Source organism: Eucalyptus grandis, chromosome 5 (assembly GCF_016545825.1).
Source record: "Eucalyptus grandis isolate ANBG69807.140 chromosome 5, ASM1654582v1, whole genome shotgun sequence".
Classification (NCBI taxonomy): Eukaryota; Viridiplantae; Streptophyta; class Magnoliopsida; order Myrtales; family Myrtaceae; genus Eucalyptus; species Eucalyptus grandis.
In genome coordinates, this window is record NC_052616.1 from 31,511,640 (window position 1) to 31,539,372 (window position 27,733).

The following is a 27,733-nucleotide window of genomic DNA, read 5'->3' on the forward strand; positions in this document are numbered from 1 at the left end:
GTAGATTGCTTACGCTTACTCTTTGCTTACTTAATGTTTTTTATTATAAATATTTGAGCAAAAAAGAGGTTTAGTGAATATATCGGCCAATTAATGCTTTGAATCAACAAAATGCACTCATCACTATTACTCACGCGATGAAAAAATAAGATGATGTCTAAACGTTCTTGGCTCAAGAATGAAGTGAAGGACACTTTGTCGAATTTATATCACGTGTCTTGTCACACATGATTTTTTTTTGAACTTTTACACTCAAGTAAATTATCTAATCCATAGGAGTTGTGCACATGGAATACTCAAGATGACTAATGAAAAGGTTTTTTTCCCCTAAAATCATTAATTGATGATTCCAGAAATCAAGGATTGAGAAATGATTGTCACAATGCGAACGAGATCAAACACCGTAATTATCATTCTATTTCATTAAATTGCGAAATTCGAAAATTCAACCAAAAAATTCTTACTAATAAATAGAAAGAGATCACATGTATATAACAAACATATAACCCCATAATCAAATGGCATGTGATATTTCAACCCTCTTACATGTAAACTAGACGAGGAATGACGTCTATTTGATGAACGGGGTGGAAATGCATGCACAATAAAATGGGGCTGGCTTATGATATTGATTATAAATCAATCAACACTATGCACAATTAAGGGAAATATATATTTTACAATCATGAAAAATGAAGGATCAAGGTAAAATATTAATTATTTTAAACAAACTCTCAAGCTCAAAGTGAAAAGAGGAAGTCAAATGGAGTTGGGAGAAAAGATCCAACGAGGTGATTTTATGTGATGAAGAGAGAACCGATTGATGTATGTAGGTTATGCAGCGATAGGCTGACGTTTATGTGTACATGACGAAAATGTTTAGAATTGACATTGAGAAAGGGATACTAGTAACTATAATAAAAATGAATCACATGACACGGGATGTGAAGGTGTGTTCCGGGTGTGCACTCGGGTGTGTTGCACTTGAGCACTCAAAATTTGCTCAAGATTCTAACTCTAACGCTAAGATAAGAAATATGTGATAATGCGAAGCAGAGGATTTTTAAGTTTCTGTATATTTTTGTATATATAAAGAAGGGAACATAAGTTAGTTTTACATGATAATATAGAAAATAACATGATATAAATATATTACGATGGAGATATATACACAGTCCTAAAAGATAAAATATACCATAATTATTACTAGCAGCATTTCCATTGTATAATACTTGGTCACCTAGCCGTAACAACCGAAAGGGTTATTCCATTAACAGTTGAGGCTTCTTGAGTGTGCCCGAAACGATCAAGTTTTTTCACTTTTCTCCCAACTGAGAATGCAGGCTGCGATGGTCGGCCGAGTGTGATGGTATCGCCTCCTAAAATATGAACCACGAGTGACATAGCTGGTCGATCTGCTGGGTCTTCTTGAACGCACAATAGACCGATGTGTATGCATTTCAGCACTTCACCTTCATCACATGACTCATTGATTAACGGATCGATAAGTTCGAACGGTTGACCTTCAGACCACAACTTCCATGCCTGTTATTTAGCAAGGAAAAATTAACAAGGACAGCTGCACGAAAATCTTCGATTTCATATTTAATTCATATGGTGATTAGGAACATACAAATGTGAGAAGGCTTTCACCCTGTTCTTGGAGATGAAAACCATTATTCTTGCGCCCGCTACTATCTCTAGCAAGAGAACTCCAAAACTGAAGACGTCTGATTTTACAGAAAAAGTCCTTGCATCGCATACTCCGGTGCCATGTATCCACTAACCATAATTACATAATGAAGAGCAATTAGTTGGAAGTAAGAAACAGTGAAAAGTAAATTTCAAGATGGAACATCTGAAATATGAATGTGCTCTATCTGGTGTTGTTGAGCAGATTATTAGAGTCCTTTGTTGGCCTAGTGAATCAGTCAAACATGTAAAGGACGTAGAAAGATATTGAGGCACTTACTAGGTTCCAACAACCCTGTTTGTGTTTGCCTTGTCTTGATTTGCACCGAAGATCCTTGCCATTCCGAAATCGGATATCTTTGGATTCATCTCACCATCTAGCAAAATATTGCTAGCTTTCAGATCCCTGTGGATAATTTTCAGGCGAGAATCCTCATGCAGATAGAGAAGTCCCCGAGCTACTCCACAGGCGATGTTCATGCGTAGCTTCCAATCTAGATATCGCCCTATATTCGAATCTGTCAAAATGAGAGACTCAGATGGAAACTCAACTTTAAAAACTAAAATTAACTAGCTCAAAAATTCATTGCATCTGCTAAAGCTCAAACCAAAAAGCAAGGCATCCAGGCTTTTGTTGGGTAAGTATTCATATATCAAGAGTTTTTCTTCTTCTTCCAAGCAGCATCCCAATAATCGGACGAGGTTCCTGTGTTGTAGTCTGGCAATCAAGATGACTTCGTTCTTCAACTCGATGAGTCCTTGGCCTGAGGTTCTTGAAAGCCTCTTAACTGCAATTTCTTTTCCATCTGCCAATGTGGCCTGAAACAGCGTAAAGTCAGTAGTGAGATCCCTATTTGAGAATTACTAATGATAACCAAATTCGATTCAGTTCATGCCATTGATAATGACTCTGCCAGTTTGCTACCATTAGAAGATTTTCCCAATTTCCCCATAAATACGTGTTGAGTCCTTGAAATGCTTACCCTGTACACAGGGCCAAACCCCCCTTCCCCAAGTTTACATTCATCGGAGAAGTTTCCTGTGGCTGCACGTATGATGTCTAATCGCATCAGAGATAATTCTTGAGAACCCGCCGGTCCACGAGAGTTTTCCTTTGAAAACTCTTCTTCAATTTCTTGTCGTAGATGAAGTAACTGAACCTCTTGGTTGTTTTCCATGTCTGAGAGTCCAAGAGTGTACTCTCGTCAGGTAAAGGTTAGAGGATGGTCATTCCAGTGGCAAGCAAGATGAAACTTATACCTTTCTTCAATCTCTTTGTCCTCTTTAAAAAAAGACACGAACCCAGAATGATTATTAGTAACCCTGCTCCAACTACTGAGCTAACTATTGCAATCCATGGAACCCCTGTCAAGAAAGAGAAATTCCTTGCATCTAAACATACCACAAATCTGCAGACTTTTTTTTCACCAAGTGTAAATAGTACCAAGAACTCGTTGAAAGCAGGAGAGTATGATCTTTTAGATCGTAAAAGCAAGTCAAGTGCGATACAATACATAAAACAGCTTATATTGAGAATTAGAAGCAATGGAATGATACCATTATGCGCTTACCACTGACAATTTGAGTGTACATTTTGAGTGTTATTTAGCTCATACCTTTACTGGTTGCAGAAGGTGCTGGTGCTGGTGCTTGTCCTCCAGGTTCCCCAGCAACATCCATTCGGTACAGTACATAACAACTTGGCTGAAGAATTCTTGTACCTCCCCTTTTATGATTAAGAGCGGTAGGAAACTCTTTGATAGCAGAAAGCAAGCAACTCTTACAAGCTGACTTTGAGATGTCAGGGGTGCACTGTGCACGCTCATGCAGGGTCGCTGAACTTGAGACATTAACGTTTATGGTTGCGTATAAGCTTTCCGAGGAGATCGCATTGTCTGTGACATTTCTTGCGAACAAATCTGTCACTTTTGCCGCAAAGTCGTCATTATCGAAAGTTTGCTCCACAATCTTATTGAAGGTAACTGAATTGCTCTCAGGGTCGATAACAAAAATAATCGGTGCTGTCTCCATGACAGAGAAGAACGATCTGTTTGAGTAGCGCAGGAGACACTCGTCATACCATATGGTCGCCTCTTTCTGTCCTGGACATCTTTCTATGATGGTGTTGCTAGCTTGACCGATGCAAGACTGACATTGATTGGCGGCAACGTCCCCTCTAAAGAGGAATAGAAAAGTCGCATTAGTAGTCACTTAAATCTGGATAGTAATTTTTAGGTTGGCATTGGATTACCGAACTTTGTAGAGGATTCCAATTAAGACCAATATATCAGGTCCATTATAAATCCTAGTTCCAAGCGAGCCAATTCCAAAGATTATAACAATTGATTTGGAAGGTATTACTCAAAAGTTGAAATATTTGGTATCTTTCGCTTGTTATTTACCTGCAGAGGAAGAGACCATAAACTTTGTCCGGATCTTCACCTTCCGTTGTGTTGTAGAAACCGCGAATGGGTCCTTTGCTGTAATCAGCGGAGTCGCCCTTGGAGAGGAGGCTGCTGAGGTTGTCCTGAAACTTGCTAGGAGCAGCGTAGTCGCCCCTATCTGCACACCGCTCCTGAACATATGTCAGTGCACCGACAGGAGTGCCTCGGATGAAGAGGATCAGGCATGAAATCCAGAAAGCGAAGGAAATATTTATTGGTGCATCGATTTTCTTTTTTGCTTGAACTTGGAAAGAATGCAAGTACAGTAAGAGTAATTCAAAGACGGCCATGGACTCTCTTTCAACTCAAGAGGAGTACAATAATAAGCAACTTCTGGAAGCCGAGGTAAAGAAATTGATCAAGAACCAAGTTTGCAGCTGCTTTCCCAGATGCCGGGGCTGGCAAAGACGAATTAGTCCAATTTCTACGTTCCTTCATCAACGGGGTGATCCAATTGGCTTCTTTTTCCAGGTGAAATGAGGGTGACCGTTCCTGGCTTGCCCTACCAGAGGAAAAATCAGGGGAGGGGGACCCAAAAACACCCCATAAGGACCGGCACTAAATATAAATAAATCAACCAAAGGTTTTTTATGACAAAAAAAAAACCAAAGGTTTTTGTCCCCTAAATGGTTTAAAACCAACCTAAGATACAAACCGAAAAGACCCGACAAAGACTCGGCAATGGTTATGAATCACATGTTCCTCCTCTCCTCGTTCAAGGCTCGGTTGGAATCGCCACACGTGCACGTCCTCTCAGAATCATCCAGAAGCATAGAAATTTTTCGATGTGTGGGACCGGAGGACTATCATCAGGTGAGACCTGCTCGGAAGGAATAGGGGTACATACGTTTTTCGTAGAAAAAACAAGTACGATGCTCCCATGAATGTCCATTGCTCGTTGACGAAGACACGAGACTAAGAAGAACTCACCACTTTTTTGAAATGTTGATTTTTGGCTCTTCAAAATCTAACACTCCTTTTATATGTCGACAGCTCGTGATGTCTGTTCGAATTTCTTCTATATGTATTTTTCTACGCTTTAAATGAGTAACCCTTGTTAAAATATGCTTCGAATTTGAGCTCAAAATTAAATCAGATTTTAGAATTTAAAAAATAATATAGAAATCCACGACCAAGTTTCGAATATTAACTTTTGTGACGTCCCAGGCATCACCTTAGACCCTCGACTATAATCTTTCATTCTTATTACGCAAGGGGAAGAGTATACATTTTTAATATAAGGAAATTTTACTCAGAAACAAATTCCATAATGACGTGCTTTCATTTCATTCATCATAAGTAGAGATTACAAGAGGAAAGCGACATCTTAACAATTACAAACATAGCAAAATACTATCAAGATGACCTGAACAAAACACTTGGGAGAGGTCAAAAAGGTGCCTAACTCATCAACCTGGTAGTTTTCCTCATTCACTACATCCCTCCATATCTCGCGTGCCTCGTACTCCATGCCCAAAACATTACCAACGGATGGACACAAACAATCTCCCATTCACGTTGAGGTACACGGACACAAATCACATCGAGAAAGGATTATGGCATCTATCATTTATCCAGACAGTACAAACATAACAAGTCAAAACAAGACAAGAATCTTGATCCTCAAAGTTCCTATACATGCCATCTACCCGCACAGGCGTGCCATAAGTCACCAAGAGTGTCACATTCATAGCTAATGATCTAAGAGGAAAAATAAAGGGTGAGCAACAATGCCCAGTAAAGGATAAAGTATGGCATTAAACAACAAGATCTTAACTTCACTCATTAGTGAACATAGCACAAACATAGTGAATCATCATAAACATGGACTACATCGAATTGGGCAGCATATGGCATTAATGGTATCATGTGAACTAAACAAGCTATTGTCACGCCCCGATCCTCCGAGCGCGTGCCCATCCCTTAACGGTCGATTAAATAGCGACGTCCTAGGACGCGTCGCCGACCCATTCTTTTTAATACGCATGTGGAAGCCAATAAATAATTCCTAGACAACAACAAAATGGGATAGGCAAGTAGGACCAAATTTTTTTAAAATCAAACTAAGCCACACTTATATATACATACCAAACTATGTCATATACAATACCGGTCTATAAAACAAGATTTGTAAAACAGGAGGGTTATATAAAACTACAGATCTTCTTCCTCCTCCTCATCCTCATCCTCATTCTCATTGGAGCCTTTAGCTGAATACACCGGGATCCCTGGATTTGACAGATACGAGTCCACCACCGACCCATCGAGAGGATCTGTTGTGCCTTTTCCAAAAGCAACCTCCAACACATACACATGTATCTCAGACTCCGGTATGGGACCCCCTCTCTGTCCATCCCGCGCACGTCGGTACCATGATCTGAATTGATGAGATACCTTGTGGGGTAAAGCCTCATCGACCCAGACCATGAACCTTATGAGCTCATAGACTCATCCTCGAGGGCTCCCATGAAGTGGGATGTAAATACCTGTTCTGTGACTTTCTTCAATTGTCCAAAACACTCGAGAGGAGCGGCTATCTAAGGACCTGAAAATGTATCCCACAACGGGATGAGACGACGTCTCAGCAAGTTCATCCCTTAAGACTTGACTAGGAAGAGAATACACTCTAAGGGCTGCCTAAGCACAAACACGAGTCAGATGACTTACCTTTACCCCGGTACATTCATGCAAGTCAGTATGATTCATGAAATAATCGAATCACATCAATAAATCACATCATCACATTAGATTGAACCATCGATCAATCGACTCGGTCGATTCCATGTCATCACGACCATTACTCGATCAATCCAATCAATAGAATAGGCAGCACATTGAGAAAAATCGTGCCACAGAAATGGCGTGGAAAGAGAGAGAGAGAGAGCAAGAATTGCTTTTCTTCTTGCGAGAAAATATTGGCTGTAGCTCTGAGGCTAGCTCAGAAAAAAAAAATGATCCATTGATTTTGCGACATGTGTTGTTCACAGCCCCACAAGTCAATCTCTATCTCCCTTCCTCGCCCTCTCTTCCTCTTCATGTCTTCCTCTTCCTCTGTTTCCTCTACCTGACTCCTTTTCTCTTCTTCTTTTTTCTTTAAAAAAAAAAAAAAAAATCTTCTTCCTTTCACTCCGACGGGGACAAGCACAAATGTAACTACCACCTCCTCACTGTCATCTCAGTCCACCATCTCATCGCCGTCTCAATCTTTCGTCATCGAGCTCGAGCTCGGCCGATGAACTTGAGCCTCAGATTTTGGATCTAAGGTCGAGCGAGCCAAGATTTGTGATCTAGAGCTCAGCTTGACCTCAAATGTAGGTTGGTTCAAAGTCGACTAGGGTCGGCTTAGGAAACGGCGAGGCGGAGGCAAAGGCATGGTTCATCGACGTGGGTGCAAACGTATAGGATGCAGGAGGAGTTGAATAGGAGGTGGCGGCGGTGGAGGTTGAGGAAGAATTAAGTAAAGATGGAGACAATGTGCCGGAAGAAATGGCAATGTGTCCGAGGTCGGGCTCAAGGTCAAGCTCAAAGAAGGGAAAAGGGGTTAGGCGGAGGAGAGAGAAAAAGAGGAAGACATGAAGAGAGAGAAGAAAGGGTGAGAAAGGGAGAAGTGGAGACAGAAAATGACTTGTGAGGCCGTAGACTGAATTTTTGCTGAGCTGGCCTCAGAGATGCAGCCAATATGTTCTCTCTTCTTGCAGGTTCTCGGGGTCTGTGAATAGAGAAGAGGACACTTTCATCTCCAAAGAGAGTGTCCAGTGAAAAAGCAAAAAGAGAAGACCCGCGTTCTGTCCGGCACATTCGTGAAAACGGTGCTTGACACTTCAGCTCAACTCCTGTCGACGGTCGCGACTCACTTCCTATTGCCAAGCTCCCACCAACGGCTGTGACGCTTCCTCGTTGCTACTCTTCATCACAGCAGCAACTCGAGTGCCCTTCGTGCCACGCTCCTTGCATCCCTTAATTGACGCTCGGCAACACTTAAAAGCCAAGAACCCTGCCGAGTCTGCTATTGCCGAACAGACCACCTACGACAACAAATCGTGGACCGGGCTACATGTGCCTCTGGCTCCCCGCAACACGGCGATGCTGTCCTGATACCTCCTCGCTGAGTCACATGATGCCGGCTAGCCTCCTGAGGCCGGCGAACCTGTTAGATAATTCATATATTTCTTTGATGCGGAAATTCATAACAAATCAATGATCTTTTGATCTTCATGATTTTCACAATTAGATGAAGACATACATTTCTCCATAACATTGCACTTGATGATGATTGTTGTAGAAAACTGAAAGAACTCGAACCAAATGAAGAAATCCGATTTCTCTCCCTTAACCCACTAAACCTTAATGTATTCAATTGATGGATGAGAGAATACCAAATTCCTTTCAGTTATTATTGTTCGTTTTTTTTTTTTTTTTTTTTGTGGAGAGAGGACCGGACTCTATTTATACGTTCATTGAAAAGGCGCCTTCCATCAAAGCGATATACCATTTCATTTTTATTAGAGTCGTACATTCTCGTAACCAATAATTATTTATAGCATTTCAACGATTTATTAAACCATATAATAAATCACATAATATGGGCCACAATAATTCTTACATTCTCCCACTTGGCCCATATGATGTTCCTTTCATGGTTTAATAAAGACTGTAATGTGCACAATAAGATTATGCTATAAAATTTTATTAAATTGGCAATCACATAATAATCAGAATTAAGTAAAGAAAACTAATGCGAGTCATAGCGGTTGTATGTCATTAATCGACGTAGTCCCTTCTATGTACTACAACTATAGCACTTTACTTAACATGATCCATAAATGAGAAGTACAGTAATAGTCCAACCATAATGTTTCTTTAGAAACTATCCTGTTTAACATTCATCTATTTCCATATTGTATACTAAATAGAAAACAGGAAATATCAGAAACACGTAAGTGAGCTCAAAGTGTCAAATACGTAAACTCAATACAATCATAATATAAACATTAATGACGTCCAATAATGCCCATCCTTCCAACATGCTCATTAAATGTTTTGGGCGGCAGTCCTTTTGTTAAGGGATCTGCTATCATAAGATTGGTGCTAATGTGCTCAATTGACACTCTTTGTTTATGAACTTCTTCTTTGACAGACAAGTATTTGATCTCCATATGCTTAGCATCTTTAGAATACTTGTCGTTCTTAGAGAAGAAAACTGTTGCAGAGTTATCACAATAAATTTTCAGCGGCTTGGCAATACTGTCAACGATCACAAGCCCTGAAATAAAATTCCGCAGCCATAATCTATGAATTGTGGCCTCAAAGCATGCCACAAATTCAGCTTCCATAGTGGATGCAGCAATAATTGACTGCTTCGCACTCTTCCATGAAATTGCCCCTCCAGCCAGAAGAAACAAGTAACCAAATGTTGATTTTCTTGTATCGGCACATCCGGCTAAGTCTGAATATGAATATCCAATCACCTCGAGATGATCAGATCTTTTATAAGTGAGCATATGATTCTTCGTTCCTTGCAAATATCTAAGAACTTTCTTTGCAGCTTTCCAATGATCCATTCTACGATTACTTTGATACTCGCCCAAAGATTCCGACAAAGCAAACGATGTCCGATCGGGTGCAAGTTTGTGCATACATTAAGCTCCCCACAACAGATGCATAAGGAATATTTTTCATTTGTTCTCGTTCCAATTCACTTTTCGGACATTGCATAAGACTAAATTTGTCACCTTTCTGAATTGGAACTATTCCTGCTGAACATTTACTCATATTAAATCTCTCTAAAATTTTCTCAATGTAGGCTTTCTGAGACAATCCTAATAATCCTTGTGATCTATCACGGAATATTTCTATTCCTATCACATATGTTGCCTCTCCCATATCCTTCATTTCAAAATTCTTAGAGAGAAATTTCTTGGTTTCATGTAACAAACCAAGATCATTAGCAGCAAGCAAAATATCATCAACATACGTAACTAGAAAAATAAACTTGCTCCCACTAATTTTCATATATATACACCAATCAACGGTGTTTTCCTTAAATTCAAATGAAGTTATGGTATCGTTAAACTTAAGATACCATTGTCGGGAAGCTTGTTTAAGTCCATATATTGACTTCTTTAATTTACATACCATGTGTTCATTTCCTTTAACTGAAAAGCCTTCGGGTTGGTCCATATAAACCTCTTCCTCTAAATTCCCATTAAAAAAAGCGGTTTTTACATCCATTTGGTGTAACTCAAAGTCATAATGAGCCACAAAAGCCATAATGATTCTAAGTGAGTCCTTCTTAGAGACTGGTGAAAATGTCTCTTTATAGTCAATGCCTTCTTTTCGAGTAAAACCCTTTGCAACAAGTCTGGCTTTATGTCGTTCAATATTGCCTTTTGAGTCGCGTTTGGTCTTAAAGACCCATTTACACCCGACCTTCTTACATCCTTTAGGCAATTCAACTATATCCCAAACTTGATTTTGATGCATGGATTTTAACTCTTCTTCCATGGCATTAAGTCATTCATTAGAATCTTCACATTCCATGGCTTGGGAAAATGAATGGATCATTTTCAATTCCTAAGTCAATTTCGACTCTTGTAGATAAATCATTTAGTCATAAGAAATAGCCAACCTCTTTTTCTCTTTAAGATCTCCTTAATGCTATTTCTTGTGACTCAGCCAATTGGAGGTTCATTATTGACATCTCCATTATCGAGTGTTTGTTCATTAATTTGTCGTTCTTGATTATTGTTAGATTATACTATAATATCAGGAACAACAACTTTAGAAGCTTTGGGTATAGGAACTTCTACCCTTACTTCTTGAATGCAAGCATCACGCATTCTTTCACTCCCACTGATATCACCATTCTCAATGAACTTAGCATTTCCAGATTCAACAATTCTTTTTTTTTTTTTTTGGTAAAGAAGATTCAACAATTCTTGTACTATGATTAGGACAATAAAATTTATACCCTTTGGATTTCTCTGCATAACCAATGAAATAACTACTGGTCGTTCTTGAATCCAATTTCCTTTCATGTGGATTGTAAATTCTTACTTCTGCTTGACAACCCCAAACATGCAGGTGTTGTAAACTAGGTTTCCTTCCCGTCCACAGTTCAAATGGAATCTTTGGAACTGCCTTACTAGGAACCCTATTTAATAAGTACATAGAAGTCTTTAAAGTATACATCAACAAAGATAAGGGTAAAGATGAATGACTCATCATACTCCTAACCATTTCTATTAAAGTACAATTACGCCTTTCTGCTACACCATTTTGTTGTGGTGTACCTGGCATTGTGTATTGAGCACAAATGGCATGTCTTTCAAGGAATTTAGCAAATGGACCTCAACATTGTCCCGATTCATCATATTTTCCATAATATTCACCACCTCTATCCGATCTTACTATTTTCACATTTCTATCTAATTGCCTCTCAACCTCTTTAATATACACTTCAAGTGCATTTACTAATTGAGACTTATCATGCAATAGATAAATGTAACCATAACGTGAAAAATCATCAATAAAGGTTATGAAATAGCTTTCCTTACCAAAAGATAGAACATCGAAAGGACCACATATGTCAGTATATATAATTTCAAGAAGCTCTTTGCTTCTTGTGGCACCTTTCTTAGTGTGTTTTGTTTGTTTACCTTTAATACAATCAATACACACTCCAAGGTCAGTAAAATCCAAATTTGGAAGAATTTCATTCTAAACTAATCTTTGCATTCTTTCTTTGGATATATGACCCAAACGTTTATGCCACAAGTAAGCAGAATTTTCATTCACCAAACTTCGTTTAGTGCCAACATTATGATGCAAAGTCAATAATGTCTCAACAAAAGTATTATCAAGTCTAAATTTGTAGAGACCATCACATAAAGTTCCAGTTCCAATAGGAGTATCACTCTTAAATAGACTGAAAAAATCATATCCAAACTTACAATAAAATCCCGCCACATCAAGTCTTGGCAAAGAAACTAAATTGCGAGAAAATGTAGGTACAGAAAGGGTTCGAAACAAATCCAAATAATGCCCAGTATCTAAGATTAAACGATAAGTGCCAATGCCTTCAACTGGAGCTTTGTTTCTGTTCCCCGTAATCACATAACTTTCATTTGGCTTTATAATTTGGATCGTAAGAAATCCCTCCATTGTATTTGACACATGGGTGGTGGCACCAGAATCAATCCACCAAGTATTATGAGGAACTTCAGTAAAGTTTGATTCAAAACATACTAAAGCACAAGGCTTACCTTTCTTTTCGAACCAAGCCTTACATTTCAGACAATCTTTCTTCAAGTGTCCAATTTTGTTGCAAAAATTACACTTAATAAGATTGTGCTCCTTCTTGTGGATTTGAGAAGCCTTTGAAGAGTCATTCAGGATGTGTAGTCCTTTCTTCTTGCTCCTTCCACCTTTCCTCTTGAAATTCTTTCAAACTTCTTGATGACTTGAGAGATGAACAGAATGAGCCTTTTGATTCTTTATCCTTGTTTCCTCTTGAACTAGCATACTGGCCAATTCATTTACATTCTACTTATCCTTTATAGTGTTGTAATTCATTTGAAATGGCCCATATTGCTCATGAGGCAAGGAATTAAGTATAAATTGTACTAAAAAGTACTCATCCACATTCATTCCCAAAGTCCTTAATTTTGCTGCTAAATTCGTCATCTCAAGTATATGTTCATGCATGGTACGTGAACCATCATATTTCATGGCGGTCAGTGTGCTCATCAATGTACCAGCAAGTGACTTATCAGCAGTTTGAGAACGTTCTTCCACAAATTTCATAAATTCCTTAGCATTGTTAGTCTTGGGAAGAGAAGTCTTTAAGTTGTTTGCAACTGTCATTCGCATGAACATTAAGCTCAATCTGTTCGATCTTTCCCAAGCTTTATGGAAAGACTTTTCATCATCGCTACTTTCATCAGTAATAGCAGCTGGTTTCTCAGCTTGAAGCACTAAATCAAGATCCATGACACCTAAGTGAAACTGGACTTGTTCACTCCAATCAGGAAAATTTATCCCATTGAATAAGGGAACATATGAGGCGTGCGAATGGAGTGAAACAGGTATAGATACTGCAAATGTGCAAGAAAATACTCATACATTAATGCTTTGAGAATATCACCTAATTAGATTCAAACTAAATGACACATGTACATCATAGTTCTCCTTTGGGCGATCCTAAGATAAACAAAGATATATATACCATAATGATGCTAATAACTTTTATTTGATAATTGTAAATATATCTTATTAAAATTTATTTGTTATCTTTGGATATACAAACAAATTTAACAAGTCATATTAATTATCAACGATCATGTTCATGAATTATAAGAAAATAATTAACCTTTGGGTTAATCCCTAAGTTCTTATAATAAATGAACTTCAATATACCCATAACTCCAATAATAATATAAAACATATCAATTTCATACATAGCATCAATTAATCATGGGTAATTGAATAAAATAATTTACAATATCAAAATTCAAAAACTTCAAGGTTTGGCCACTTTGGTGACTAACAAACCATTCATAATATGAATTTTTAATATTGTAAAATATAAATATTTACCAAATTGCACACAAGGATAAAATGCAATCAAAGCATAAGGGCAAAATTGTAAAATCATAATTCCATAAAGGGCAGAATCATAAAATTATAATCCAGGGGCAAAATGGTAAATAATCAGCAATGGCAGAATCGTAATTATTAATTAAACAAGGGCAGAACAGTAAATAAATTGTGAGAAGGACAAAATGGGAATTTTAAAAATGACATAGGGGCAAAAACGTAAAAAGGGCATGCGGGGACATCAGGCGCGTGCCGAGCACGCGCCTTCATCCGCCGCGGGCGCGTGCCCCGCACGCGTGCGTCCAACGCGTGGGCGCGTGCGTTGCATGCGCCTACGACCGTGCGGGAAGCCCCGCGCGCGCAGCGCTTGCGCGCACGTGGCGGCGCGTGGCATGTGGGTTCCATGCGCCTGCAACCGCAGCGCGCACGTGGAGCCCACGCCTTCTTCCTCGCGCACAAACGCGATTCTTCGCCATTTTTCGCCGTTCCGCCGGTTTCGCCGGCCATTTCTTCTCCGGTAGCCCATCCTAGACACAAATAAAATAATGGGTTTTCTGGAGTATGCCAGCACGACCACATGGGTTTAAGTTTCGGCGAAAATGACCAAGAAATTGGCCCCAAATCAAACCAAAATTTTCAGAACACAAAACCTCCACCACCGCGGCTTCCGCCGCTTGATTAGCCTCCGGCGAACACCAATATACCGGAAAAACTCATGGCTAATGTTCGTCATGGCAGTGCGACGGTGTGAGTCCGAAATCAAACAGTGGGTCACTGGATTTTCCCCGGAATCGGCGAGTTTCTTACTTGCCCTCAAAATTCCGAATTTTTCCATTTTTGTCCTTTTTCACTCGCGCACAGTAACTTTTATTCGCCATTTTCATCCATGAAGAACGTTCCATCATTCGGATTTTTTTTACCATAATCATCCGAAAATATTTTAACAATAATAAATAATACGAACAGGATCGTTCAATGAATCATCAAACATAAACTATAATATTTCTTTAAACGGAAAAATCATGATATCATAAACCAATTGCTATGATACCAACTGTTAGATAATTCATATATTTCTTTGATGCGGAAATTCATAACAAATCAATGATCTTTTGATCTTCATGATTTTCACAATTAGATGAAGACATACCTTTCTCCATAACGTTGCACTTGATGATGATCGTTGTAGAAAACCGAAAGAACTCGAACCAAATGAAGAAATCCTATTTCTCTCCCTTAACCCACTAAACCTTAATGTATTCAATTGATGGAGGAGAGAATACCAAATTCCTTTCAGTTATTGTTGTTCGTTTTTTTTTTTTTTGGTAGAGAGAGGAACGGACTCTATTTATACGTTCATTGAAAAGGCGCATTCCATCAAAGCGATATACCCTTTCATTTTTATTAGAGTCGTACCTTCTCGTAACCAATAATTATTTATAGCATTTCAATGATTTATTAAACCATATAATAAATCACATAATATGGGCCACAATAATTCTTACGGAACCCCCATGTCAATCACGCTTGCACTTTTCCTTTGCAGGTTCTTGGCGACATCGGCGAGTCTGGACTCTTCAATGGGCACAAGAGGGCGTTCACAATACAAGAGAAGTGGTGAAATTTGTCCTGCTTTGCCCAAGCTTTTTTAAAAGGTGAAGTTTGATGTCAAAGTCAAAAGAAGCTTAAGTTCTCGGACAGAATTGCAGAATATTCAGCAAGTGAGAAACGCACGAACAGAAGATACCGCACCGTGATCAGCATCACCGCGAGCTCCTGTGCCGATCTGCTTCAAGCCCACAACACCAACAGCGAAGGAACGAGACCTGCTGTCCTTGCCCCCGTCCATCGACGATTCTCGGTCTCTTGCGTAGCTTGGAAATTTCTGTTTCGCAGGTATTGTGGAGCCCATCTGGCGACTACCGAGAAACCGTGAGCGCCGCCGATCGCCAGTCATCCTCACCGAGATTCTCGTGATCCATAGCGTAACATCGTAAATTTGGTAAGAAACTCAATTAATTTGATTTTCATATATCTCGTTATCTAATCCATAAAATTGCGATCTTGTTTGAATGTCTGGTCAATATTGCCATATCCGAAAAGAATTCTTTTGATTCCTTGTGAATTAGGAAATTTTCCTAATGCAATAGCCAACAGTCCGGTTTTATGCTCAAAATACGATATAATGCCCGACATTTTATTCGCGATGTCATAAAAATTTGCCAATCTAATCTCATATGAGAGATATGATTCGTCAATTTATTTTCGAAATTAGATAAATATCGATAATATCTCGTGTGATTTGATGGCGTGTTTGTTTTTGGATTTGACTTCTTTCAATTTTTGTTTGATTTTAATTGATTTATTTCTTTAAAAAAATCCAAAAAGATTAGATTGTAGTTCTTTTAGGATAGATTGCATACTTATTTTGGTTATTTTATAATTTGAATTTAATAAAACACCAAAAATATCTTTTAGAATAAATTGAATTTTCTTCTATAGGATAGTTTGTATGTTTAAATTAGAGTATTTAATTAATTTCGAATTTACTAATGAATAATACAAAAAAAAAAAAAAAGAGTCATGTGGATGTCAAGTTGGCATCATCACTGTCATATCATTGCCCGCATGTCATCTAATAATTATATGTTAGGTTCATGAAATTGCGTGTCGTGTAGAATTAGTTCACCTATTTTTTAGAAATTGTATGTTTAAGAATTGTTCAAATTAAAGCGTGTGACATGTTAGAATAGTTACGTTGATTTTTGTCTGTCATTATATTGGGTAATTTAATTAATATCGCATGACATATAGCTTGCATGATAGGCTACATGTTGCATGTGATTTTAGTTAGACATTTTTGTACGTCATTGCATTGCATTGCATAGAGTTTATAGATTTCATTTAAATAAGTGCAAACCAAAAAAAAAAAAAAAAAAACAAAACAAAACAATTGAGCGACTACGTGTTAATGATAAATCATATCTAGGATTGTTGATGTAAATTCTGAACTAATATTGCAGATGCTTTCATTGCTATAGAGTGCCTCATGCAATTTATTTACTGCTTTATTTGTTGTTAAATTGGTGATATGCACACTTGCATGATTGCCCCACATGTTAAAATGTAATAAAATTGATCCAAGGTGCCTACTAAACATTTTCTAACAATAAAAGAGAAAATGTACCAAAATGGCTTTAGAGTAATTTAGTATGATCAAGTCTCCATACCCAAAATCTTTAGTTCGTAGGAGTAAAATAATTCTCACATTATTTTGCTTAGGTGTCTAATCGACCTACCATAAACTAATTGAAGACAACTCTTAAATAAAAATCATTTGCATGTTAAATAACTTAAATCTAAGTCGTGAATTGGTATAGGCTTGGGATAACTCAAGCTAAGTTTAGGTCCAACCCGCTTTCGGAGAGGTTGTGACACTCCTCAACACATGTAAACCGAACTTTGGCCTAAAATTAAAGTGTAGAAATAATAGTAAAAGAGACAAATAAGGGTCTTAAAAGATTGAATTCAGGACTCCTACTTAGCCGTAGTTTAGTATTAAATACCCTAGTATTCTTCACGAATTAGATTTCAATATATATACCAAAGCTAGAATATAGAATTTATTTATGCTTAGTTTTTTAATATATCAATGGGGTACTTGTAGAATTGATATATTACTCAAGCAATTATATGTATCATTCTGATAGAACATAAGTGGCGAATTGAACAGGACCTTGCGCTTACTAATTGATGATCACGGAAATGATTCAGAAATGGCAGTCACAATGCTAAAGAGATCACACACCATAATTATTATCATTCTACCTTCCATTGAATAAAAGAGAAATAAACTGAAGGAAAAGTGATGATGCTCGGTCACCTAGCCGAAACAATCGAAAGGGTTACTCCATTAATAGTTAAAGCTTCATGACTAGTGTCACGGGTCGATCAATTTCGATCGATCAAACACCGCGCGGCCTTAGGATCAATGATCCCAAGTCAGCCTTACACACACACACACGCTCGAACACAAGAACTGAATGGGCAAAGAGAGTGTATATTGCTTGTGAACGAACTATTTACAAAGTGGGAGATGGATCCCTATTTATACAAGAGCGGGTCGCATCTTAGCCGTTGATCGTCCCTCCGATCCAACGGTCCATTTCAAATCCGTATCATCATTACAAAGCTATACAACAGGCTACTCAAAAGCTACTCGATGGTCTGTACACGGCAGGCCCTTGGGAAGTCCATGGGTCACGCTCGTCAGGCCTTGGGCAGACCATGGGCGTGTGTTAGAAGCAAGATCAGGGTTGCAGGTCCGTCTGACACGCGACCAGCCGAATTGTCACGGGCTGCTCAAACATCGCTCATGGGCCGCTCATGGATTGCGCATGGGCCTTCTCGCTCGTTCTGCTCATGGGTCGACCGTGGGCTGCTCTCTGCAGCCCCTGTACGTGACACGGCCCGTCACGGACGATCTTGGATCATGCTTTGTCCGTGGGCCGTGTCATTCTCCCTCACCTAATCAGGCGACGTCCTCGTCGCGTCTGTGGCTTGGAAGGCTTCAACGTGCTTCTTGAATTGCCACAGAGCCTCGGAGGGTTCCCAACTTGCTTCACTCTCGGGAAGGCCTCTCCACCGGACGAGGTATTCCTTCCTTGGTGCCCGATATTTCTTCCGTATGATCCGATCGGCCATAATGCACTCAACATCCCGATCATAGGAGGTCTTCGCCCCAAGGGGCGCTCGCTGTGATGTGCCCCGATCCGGATCATCCTCGTCCACATGAAACGGTTTTAACATGCTCACGTGGAATACGGGGTGTAGCCTAAGCTTGGGCGGTAAGTCCAGCTTGTACGCCACCTTCCCGATCCGCTGTATCACTCGGAAAGGGCCTCCATAGCGACGGATCAGCCCTTTGTTCACATTCCTGTACCGAAGGACGAGGTGCAATTTGGTCAGTACCAAGTCCCCGACCTGAAACTCCACATGGCGTCGCTTTTTGTCGACTCATTTCTTCGTGCGTTTCGCGACCCTATTCAGACACGCCCGGGCCAAATCCGCCTGTTCACCCCATTCCTTAGCGAGCTTATATGCGGACGGGCAACTTCCTCGATACCCCGAGGCGATTGCGCTTGGCGTGAGCGGCTGCTGCTCGATCACGATTTCGAACGGGTTTTGGTTCGTGGACTCGCTCCGCTGCAAGTTGTAAGAAAATTGGGCCACGTCGATCAGCCGTGCCCAGTTTACTTGCGTGTTGCTCATATAGTGCCGAAGATAGATTTCCAGCAATCCATTCACTCGCTCGGTTTGTCCGTCGGTCTGTGGATGCATGCTGGTGGAAAGGTTGAGACTCGTCCCCAGCAACTTGAAGAGCTCGGTCCAAAACTGTCCGGTGAACCGAGGGTCGCGATCACTCACGATCGTGCGTGGAACGCCCCAATATTTGACAACGTGCTTGAGGAACAGCTTGGCGGCTTCCTCGGCTGGACACTCCTTTGTTGTTGGCACGAACGTCGCATATTTGGAGAGGCGATCTACCACGACCATGAGGGTTCGACACCCTTCGGACTTGGGCAAATTCAAAATGAAGTCCATGGAGATACTCTCCCATGGACGTTCCGGGATAGGCAACGGTTCAAGGAGCCCCGCGGGAGACCGTTGCTCTATCTTGTCTTGTTGGCAGACAAGACACGTCCGCACATATGTCTCCACATCGTCCCGCATATGTGGCCAATAGTATTGATCTTCAATGAGCGCCATGGTGCGGTGGATTCCCGGATGTCCCGCCCATTTGGAGTCGTGGCACTCTTTTAGGACTTCCTTTTGAAGTTTCCCATGGAGCGGCACATAGAGTCGCTGTCCTTTGGTGTAGAGGAGGTCATCCTCGAGCCAAAATCTCCTCGTCAAGCCTTCTTGGGCGTATCGAAGGAGGTCTTGGGCTGTTTGATCATGCTTCAGCCCCTCCTTGATACGATCAACCCATGGGCAATCAGGCCTGCTCACCATATTGGCCAATTCGAACTTCCTGCTTAAGGCGTCGGCCACGGAATTGGACTTTCCGGGCTTGTATTCCAGCGCATAATCAAACTCGGCCAGGAAGTCTTACCACCGAGCTTGTTTCGAGCTGAGCTTCTTCTGAGTTTGGAAGTAGCTCATAGCCACGTTGTCAGTCCTCACAACGAACCGGGACCCCAAGATATAGTGCCTCCATGTGCGAAGTGCACCACCGCGGTCATCTCCTTCTCTTGGACCGTGTATCGTCGCCGCATCATTCAACTTTCGGGACTCAAGGCCACTGGATGACCTTCTTGCATCAAGACACCACCGATGGCAAAATCAGAAGCATCGGTCTCTACCTCATATGGTTTGGTGTAGTCGGGCAGCATAAGCACCGGCTCCTTGGTCATGGTCCGCTTCAACCGCTCGAACGCCTCTTGACACCGATCCGTCCACTCCCACGGCCTTTCTTTCTTCAACATGTCCGTGAGTGGCACGGTGAGGCGCGAATACTCCCGGATGAAGCGCCAGTAGTAATTTGTGAGATCGAGAAAGGATCTCAGCTCAGTCACCTTGGTTGGTGGCTCCCAATCAACAATGGCACGGATCTTGGCCGCATCCATCCGCACACGTCAACCCCGACGATGTGCCCGAGGAACGGAATTTCTTTTTGTGCAAAGGCACATTTTCACGTTTCACATTCAAGTCGTTTTCGAAGGGTCCGAAAAACTCGACTCAAATGTTCAACATGCTCCTCAAGCGTCCGGCTATATATCACTATATCATCAAGATAAACTACAACGAACCGATCAAGGAACGGATGCAGTACCTTGTTCATGAGTGTGCAAAACGTAGCCGGCGCATTGGTCAAGCCAAATGGCATGACAAGGAACTCGTATGATCCATAGCGGGTCACACATGCTGTCTTCGGCTCATCCCCCTCGGCAATCCGCACTTGATAATATCCCGATCGAAGGTCGAGCTTGGAGAACCAACGGGCTTCTCCGAGCTGATCAAACAAGTCAGCAATAAGGGGAATCGGGTACTTATTCTTGACGGTCAGCTTGTTCAATGCCCGGTAATCGATACACATATGGAGGGATTCTTCATGCTTCTTTTGGAACAAGACCGGGGCACCGAACGGGGCCTTGGATGGCCGAACATATCCAGCATCCAACAGCTCTTTGAGCTGTTTCCTCAACTCCTCCAACTCGGGCGGGGCCATGCGATAGGGAGCCATGGCCGGTGGTCGAGCATCGGGTACCGGCTCGATCCGATGGTCGACCTCTCTCCGAGGAGGCAGCTTCTTGGGCAGCTTGGGCGGCATCACATCTTGGAAGGCATCGAAGACTCGGGATGCTTCTTCCGGTACCGTGCTTTCCTCCGCACCCTCCTCCTTCAATGCCGCCAAGAAGGTCACCTCGCCTTTCTTCAGCCCTTTGGATAGCTGCATGACCGATAGCATCTTCCTATCGCATCCTGATTCACAGTAGATCGGGACCATGCATTAGCACCGCTTGTCCAGGATACATATGCAATCCGCGAAGGGCATGACACCCGCATTGATCCGATTGAGAAATCCCAAACCGAGTATGAAGTCATAGTCATCGAGGGGAATTACCTCGATATCTTCCTTGCTGGTCCAAGGACCCAGGTGGAACTCCACGCCCCTGGCCATGTCGCTGGTTGGGACTTCTCTGAAATTCACCGTTTTGAGCCAACCGGACTCATTTGCCTCTACCGGAAGATGCAGCTTCTTCGCGGCCTCTTTGGATATGAACAGATCGAACGCCCCGGTATCCACAAGTGCGCTCATCGTGGTACCTCCGATCTTCACATCTACAAACATCATTCCTTTTGGTTCTTTGGCCTTCTTGGCCTTGATCGTTCCAAGGATCCGCAATGATCCCAACCGCGCCTCCTCTCGCGGCTTGTCCTCCTGCACGTGGCCGCCAACTTTCCTCTCTTCAGCAATCCCGAGCCATATGGGGACCGTCACAAAAGAAGCACTTGTATGTGCGTACCTTGCGTTGGTATCCTCTATGGCTCAACTCAGTGTTGATTCCTATGAGGGGTCGAGGCGGTCCCGTCAAAGCATTTGGTCGAGGGAACCGGCCTCGATCTCCCCACCTGGCCTTTTCTCTCGATCGAAAGTCGGGCTTGGCGGCGGTTGCCGGCCTATATTCAACAGGGACTCGGCCACGAAAGTGGCTGTGGTGAGGTCTCGTTGCATTGCACCGTTTGAGCTCCCGTTTGACCCAAGGTTTGAGTCCGCCCATGAATTGGTGGAACGCTCCGTCTCGGTCATGGACGGGATTTGGAGCAAAGCAGCTCCGAGAACCGCTTCACATAGTCACGAACTCCGTCCTTCTGCTCTAGGCGCTTGAGTTCCCCTCAAGCTTCCTCCTCCGCATAAGCGAGATAGTAGGTTCGCCGAAATTCCTCGACGAACCGAGCCCAGGTCACAATAGGATCGCCATTCCTACCATCCGACCGACGTCTCCACCATAGAAGCGCATCATCAGCTAAATACATGGCTGTGGTGTTCACCTGGATCATGTCGTCGGTTGTTCCCATGGTCTAGAAGTATCGTTCCATGTACCATAGGAAGTTGTCCACGTCCTTTGCCACCCGGGAGCCCTTGAACTCCTTTGGTTTGGTTGCATCGGCACGGGACTGCACGGTGATCACCCCGTTCACGCGTGCCGCTTCAAGCTCCACGAGCTTGCCCTTCATCTCCGTCATTTCTGCCCGCATGGCCACCATCGCGGCTTCCCAAGTCTCATCCCGCTGCTGCAGCTCGTGCATGAAGGATCCTTGCACCTCAACACGGAGCTCTCCCATGTCGGCTTGGAGCTCTTGCACTTCGGCCAAGAACTCCTCCCTACCGGCTTCCGCTCCTTCAACGGCCTAGTGCAGGTCGTCCATCAACGCCTGGACGTCCGTGACGGTCTCCTCTATGGCCGTCAGATGGTTGTCCAGATCTCCCTTCGGATCCCTCGCACACGAGGCAGCACGGGCCTTCTTCAACCGGGTATTCCTCTCGGCTTGACGCCCACGATCTTCACGCTCATCGCCTTGAACGACCGGAGCATCAGCGCGAGGATCAGCCATTGTATTTGGAATGTTGGCTCTGATACCACTTGTCACGGGTCGATCAATTTTGGTCGATCAAACACCGCGTGGCCTTAGGATCAGTGATCCCAAGTCAACCTTACACACACACACGCTCGAACACAAGAACTGAATGGGCAAAGAGAGTGTATATTGCTTGTGAACGAACTGTTTACAAAGTGGGAGATGGATCCCTATTTATACAAGAGCGGGTCGCATCTCAGCCGTTGATCGTCCCTCCGATCCAACGGTCCATTTCAAATTCGTATCATCATTACAAAGCTATACAACAGACTACTCGATGGTCTGTACACGGCAGTCCCTTGGGAAGTCCATGGGTCACGCTTGTCAGGCCTTGGGCAGACCATGGGCGTGTGTCAGAAGCAAGATCAGGGTTGCAGGTCCGTCTGACACGCGACCAGCCGAACCGTCATGGGCTGCTCGAACATCGCTCATGGGCCGCTCATGGATTGCACATGGGCCTTCTCACTCGTTCTGCTCATGGGTCGACTGTGGGCTGCTCTCGGGTAGCCCCTTGTACGTGACACGGCCCGTCACGATCTTGGATCATGCTTTGTCCGTGGGTCGTGTCACTAGGCACGACACGATCAAGTTTACTCACATCTCTCCACACTGAGAATGCAGGTTGTGATGGTTGGCTGAGTGTGATAGTATCGCCTCCTAAAATATGAACCACGAGAGACATAGTTGGTCGATCCATCGGGTTTTCTTGAACGCACAATAGACCGACGTGTATGTATTTTAGTACTTCAACTTCATCACATGATTCATTGATTAATGGATTGATAAGTTCCAATTCTCGACCTCCACACCACAACTTCCATGCCTGTTATTTAGCAAGGAAATTTAACAAGGATAGCCGCATGAAAATCTTCAATTTCATATTAAACTGGCATGGTGATTAGGAATATACAAATGTGAGAAGGCTTTCACCCTGTTCGAGATGAAAACCATTATTCTTGTACCCGCTTACTATCTCTAGCAAGAGAAATCCAAAACTGGAGACGTCTGATTTTACAGAAAAGAGTCCTTGCATTGCATAGGAAATTACCAATACGCGCAAGCAAGTGAAATATATATTCACAACCCTAAAAAATGGAGGATCAAGTTAAAAATCTTAATTATCTTAAACAAACTCTCAAACTCAATGTGACGAAGAGGAAGTCAAATGGAGTTGGGAGAAAAGATCCAAAGAGGTGATTTCATGTGCTGAAGAGTGAACCGACCAACGTGTGTAGATTACGCAGCAATAGGCTGACGTTTATTCGTACGTGATGAAAATGTTAAGAATTGATGTTCAGAAAGGGATATCGGTAATTATAACAAAAATGAATCACATTACGCGATATGTGAAGGTGTGCTCCGGAGTGCACTCGGATGTGTCCCACTCGAGCACTCAAAATTTGCTCAAGATAATCTACCTCTAGCACTAAGATAAGAAATATGTGAAAGAATTCTTTAGTTTCTATATATTTCGTATATATACAGAAGAGAACATAGGGCAGCTTTACGTGATGAATATAGAAAGTAGGATGATATAAATATATTACAATGGAGATATATACACTGTCCTAAAAGACAAAATATACCATAATTATCTCTAACAGCATTTCCATTGTATAAAACTTGATCACCTAGCCGCAACAACCGAAAGGGTTACTTCATTAACAGTTGAGGGACGATCAAGTTTTTCCGCATCTCTCCCAACGGAGAATGCAGGCTGCGATGGGGGGCTGAGTGTGATAGTATCGCCAGCTAAAATATGAACCACGAGTGACATAGTCAGTCGATCCGCCGGGTCTTCTTGGACGCACAATAGACCGATGTGTATGCATTTCAGCACTTCAACTTCATCACATGACTCATCAATTAACGGATCGATAAGTTCCAATGCTCGACCTTCAGACCACAACTTCCATGCCTGTCATTTAGCAAGGAAATTTATCAAGCATAGCTACACGAAAATCTTTGATTTCATATTAAACTGGGATGGTGTTTAGGAACATACAAATGTGAGAAGGCTTTCACCCTTTACTTGGAGATGAAAACCATTATTCTTGCGCCCGCTTACTATCTCTAGCAAGAGAACTCCAAAACTGAAGACGTCTGATTTTACAGAAAAGAGTCCTTGCATTGCATACTCCGGTGCCATGTATCCACTGACCAGAATTATATAATGAAGAACAATTAGTTGGAAGTAAGAAACAGAGAAAAGTAAAACTTCTGTATGGAACTTCTGAAATATGAATGTGCTCTATCTGGTGTTGTTGAGCAGATAATCAGAGTCCTTTGTTGGCCTACTGAATCAGTCAAAACATGTAAAGGACGTAGAAAGATATTGAGGCACTTACTAGGTTCCAACGACCCTGTTTGTGTTTGCCTTGTCTTGATTTACACTGAAGATCCTTGCCATTCCGAAATCGGATATCTTTGGATTCATCTCGCCATCAAGCAAAATATTGCTAGCCTTCAGATCCCTGTGGATAATTCTCAGGCGAGAATCCTCATGCAGATAGAGAAGTCCCCGAGCTATTCCACAGATGATGTTCATGCGCAGCTTCCAATCTAGATATTGCCCTATATTCGAATCTGTCAAAGATGAGAGACTCAGATGAAACTCAACTTTATAAAACTAAAATTAACTAGCTCAAAAATTCATTGCATCTGCTAAAGCTCAAACCAAAAAGGAAGGCATCCAGGCTTTTGTTGGGCATGTATTCATATATCAAGAGTTTTTCATGTTCTTCCAAACAGCATCCCAATAATTGGACGAGGTTCCTGTGTTGTAGTCTGGCAATCAAGATGACTTCGTTCTTCAACTCGATGAGTCCTTGGTCTGAGGTTCTTGAAAGCCTCTTAACTGCAATTTCTTTTCCATCTGCCAATGTGGCCTGAAACAGGGTAGTAAGTGGTGAGATCCCCATCTGAGAATTACTGATGATAACCAAAATTCGATTCAGTTCATGCTATGGATAATGACTCCGCCAGATTGCTACCATTAGAAGATTTTCCTAGTCTCCACATAAGTTGGCGTTGAGTCACTAAATTGCTTACCTTGTACACAGAGCCAAACCCGCCTTCCCCAAGTTTACATTCATTGGAGAAGTTTCCTGTGGCTGCGCGTATGAAGTCTAATCGCATCAGAGAGAATTTTTTAGAAGCCACTGGCTTTTCTCCACGAGAGTTTTCCTTTGAAAGCTCTTCTCCGATTTCTTGTCTCAGATGAAGTAACAGAACCTTTTGGTTGTTTTCCTTCTCTGAGAGTCCGAGAGTTTACTCTTGTCAGGTAAAGGTTAGAAGATGGCCATTACAATGGCAAGCAAGATGAATTCACTTATACCTTTCTTCAATCTCTTTGTCCTCTTCAAAAAAATACACGAACCCACGATAACTATTAGTAACCCTGATCCAATTACTGAGCTAACTATTGCAATCCATGGATTTTGTTTTACCCCTGTCAAGAAAGAGAAATTCCTTGGATCTAAACATACCACAAATCTGCAGACTTTTTTTTTCCTTTCTAAGTGTAAATATTACCAAGAACTCATTGAAATCAAGAGAATATGATCAGAGTTTAGATCGTAAAAGTAAGTCAAGTGCAATATGATACATAAAACAGCTCATATTGAGAATTAGAAGCAATGGAATGATACCATTATACGCTTACCATTACAAACTGAGTGCACATTTGGAACATTATATAACTCATACCTTTAATGCTGGAATCGGTGCTGGTTTTCCCTCTAGTCTTCCCATAAAAATGATACAGTTCGTACCGTACATTACAACTTGGCTGAAGAACTCTGCCACCTCCCCTTTGATAATTAAGAATGGTTGGAAACTTTTCAATAGCAGAAAGCAAGCAACTCTTACAAGCTGATTTTGATATATCGGGGGTGCACTGTGCAAGCCCGTAAAGGGTCACTGAACTTGAGACACTAACGTTTAAGGTTGCGTATAAGCTTTCTGACAAGATCACCAAGTCCGTCACATTCCTCGACAAATCCGTCACTTCTGCCACAAAGTCCTTCTCATTATCAAAAGTTTGCTCCATAGTCCTGTTGAAGGTAACCGAATCGTTCGCAGGGTTGACAATGAAAAGAAACGGCGTTGTCTCCATGATAGAGAAGAATGATCTGTTGGAGTAGCGCAAGAAACACTCGTCGTACCATATGATTGCCTCTTTCTGTCCTGGACATCTTTCTATGATCGTGCTGCTAGCTGAACGGATGCAAGACTGACAGAGATTGGCAGCAACATCCCCTCTAAAGAGAAATAGTAAAGTTGCAAGAGTAGTCACTTAAATCTGGATAGTAATTTTTCAGTTGGCATTGGATCACCGTATTTTGTAGAGGTTTCGATTGAGACCAATATATCAGGTCCATTATAAACCCTAGTTCTAGGTGAGTCGATTCCAAAGATTATAATGATTGATTTGGTAGATATTACTCAAAAGTAGAATTTTTTGGCATCTTTCGCATGTGATTTACCTGCAGAGGAAGAGACCATAAACTTTGTCCGGATCTTCGCCTTCCGTTGTGTTGTGAAAGCCGTGAATGGGTCCTTTGTTGTAATCAGCGTAGTTGCCCTTGGAGAGGAGGCTGTTGAGGTTGTCTTGAAACTTGCTATAAGGAGCATAGTTTTTAGCAGCATTCTCGCCCCTATCTGCGCACTTTTCTTGAAGATATGTCTGTGCACCGACAGGAGTGCCTGGGATGAAGAGGATCAGGCATGAAATCCAGAAAGCGAAGGAAATATTTCTTGGTGCATCGATAATCTTTTTTGCTTGAACTTGGAAAGAATGCAAGTACAGCAAAAGTAATTCAAAGACGGCCATGGACTCTCTTTCAACTCAAGAG

At 41.8% G+C, this 27,733-nt stretch overlaps 1 protein-coding gene and 1 non-coding gene across 2 annotated transcripts; both read right to left on the minus strand.

The window, feature by feature from the left end:
- Positions 1–1,127: 1,127 nt before the first annotated feature.
- On the minus strand, positions 1,128–27,733 carry LOC104444862 (cysteine-rich receptor-like protein kinase 10). The gene is given in 11 exon segments (XM_039312626.1): positions 1,128–1,545; positions 1,634–1,692; positions 1,695–1,748; positions 1,751–1,782; positions 1,973–2,210; positions 2,301–2,511; positions 2,676–2,872; positions 2,953–3,057; positions 3,309–3,868; positions 4,095–4,254; positions 27,540–27,733. Coding segments are annotated over 11 exon segments (2,097 nt in total). The 5' UTR covers positions 27,712–27,733; the 3' UTR covers positions 1,128–1,236.
- On the minus strand, positions 26,770–27,410 carry LOC104446756. Its single transcript, XR_005551179.1, has 3 exons — positions 27,365–27,410; positions 27,044–27,139; positions 26,770–26,888 (listed from the first exon to the last, which is right to left on the minus strand). It is a non-coding gene; the product is annotated as an uncharacterized LOC104446756 (transcript).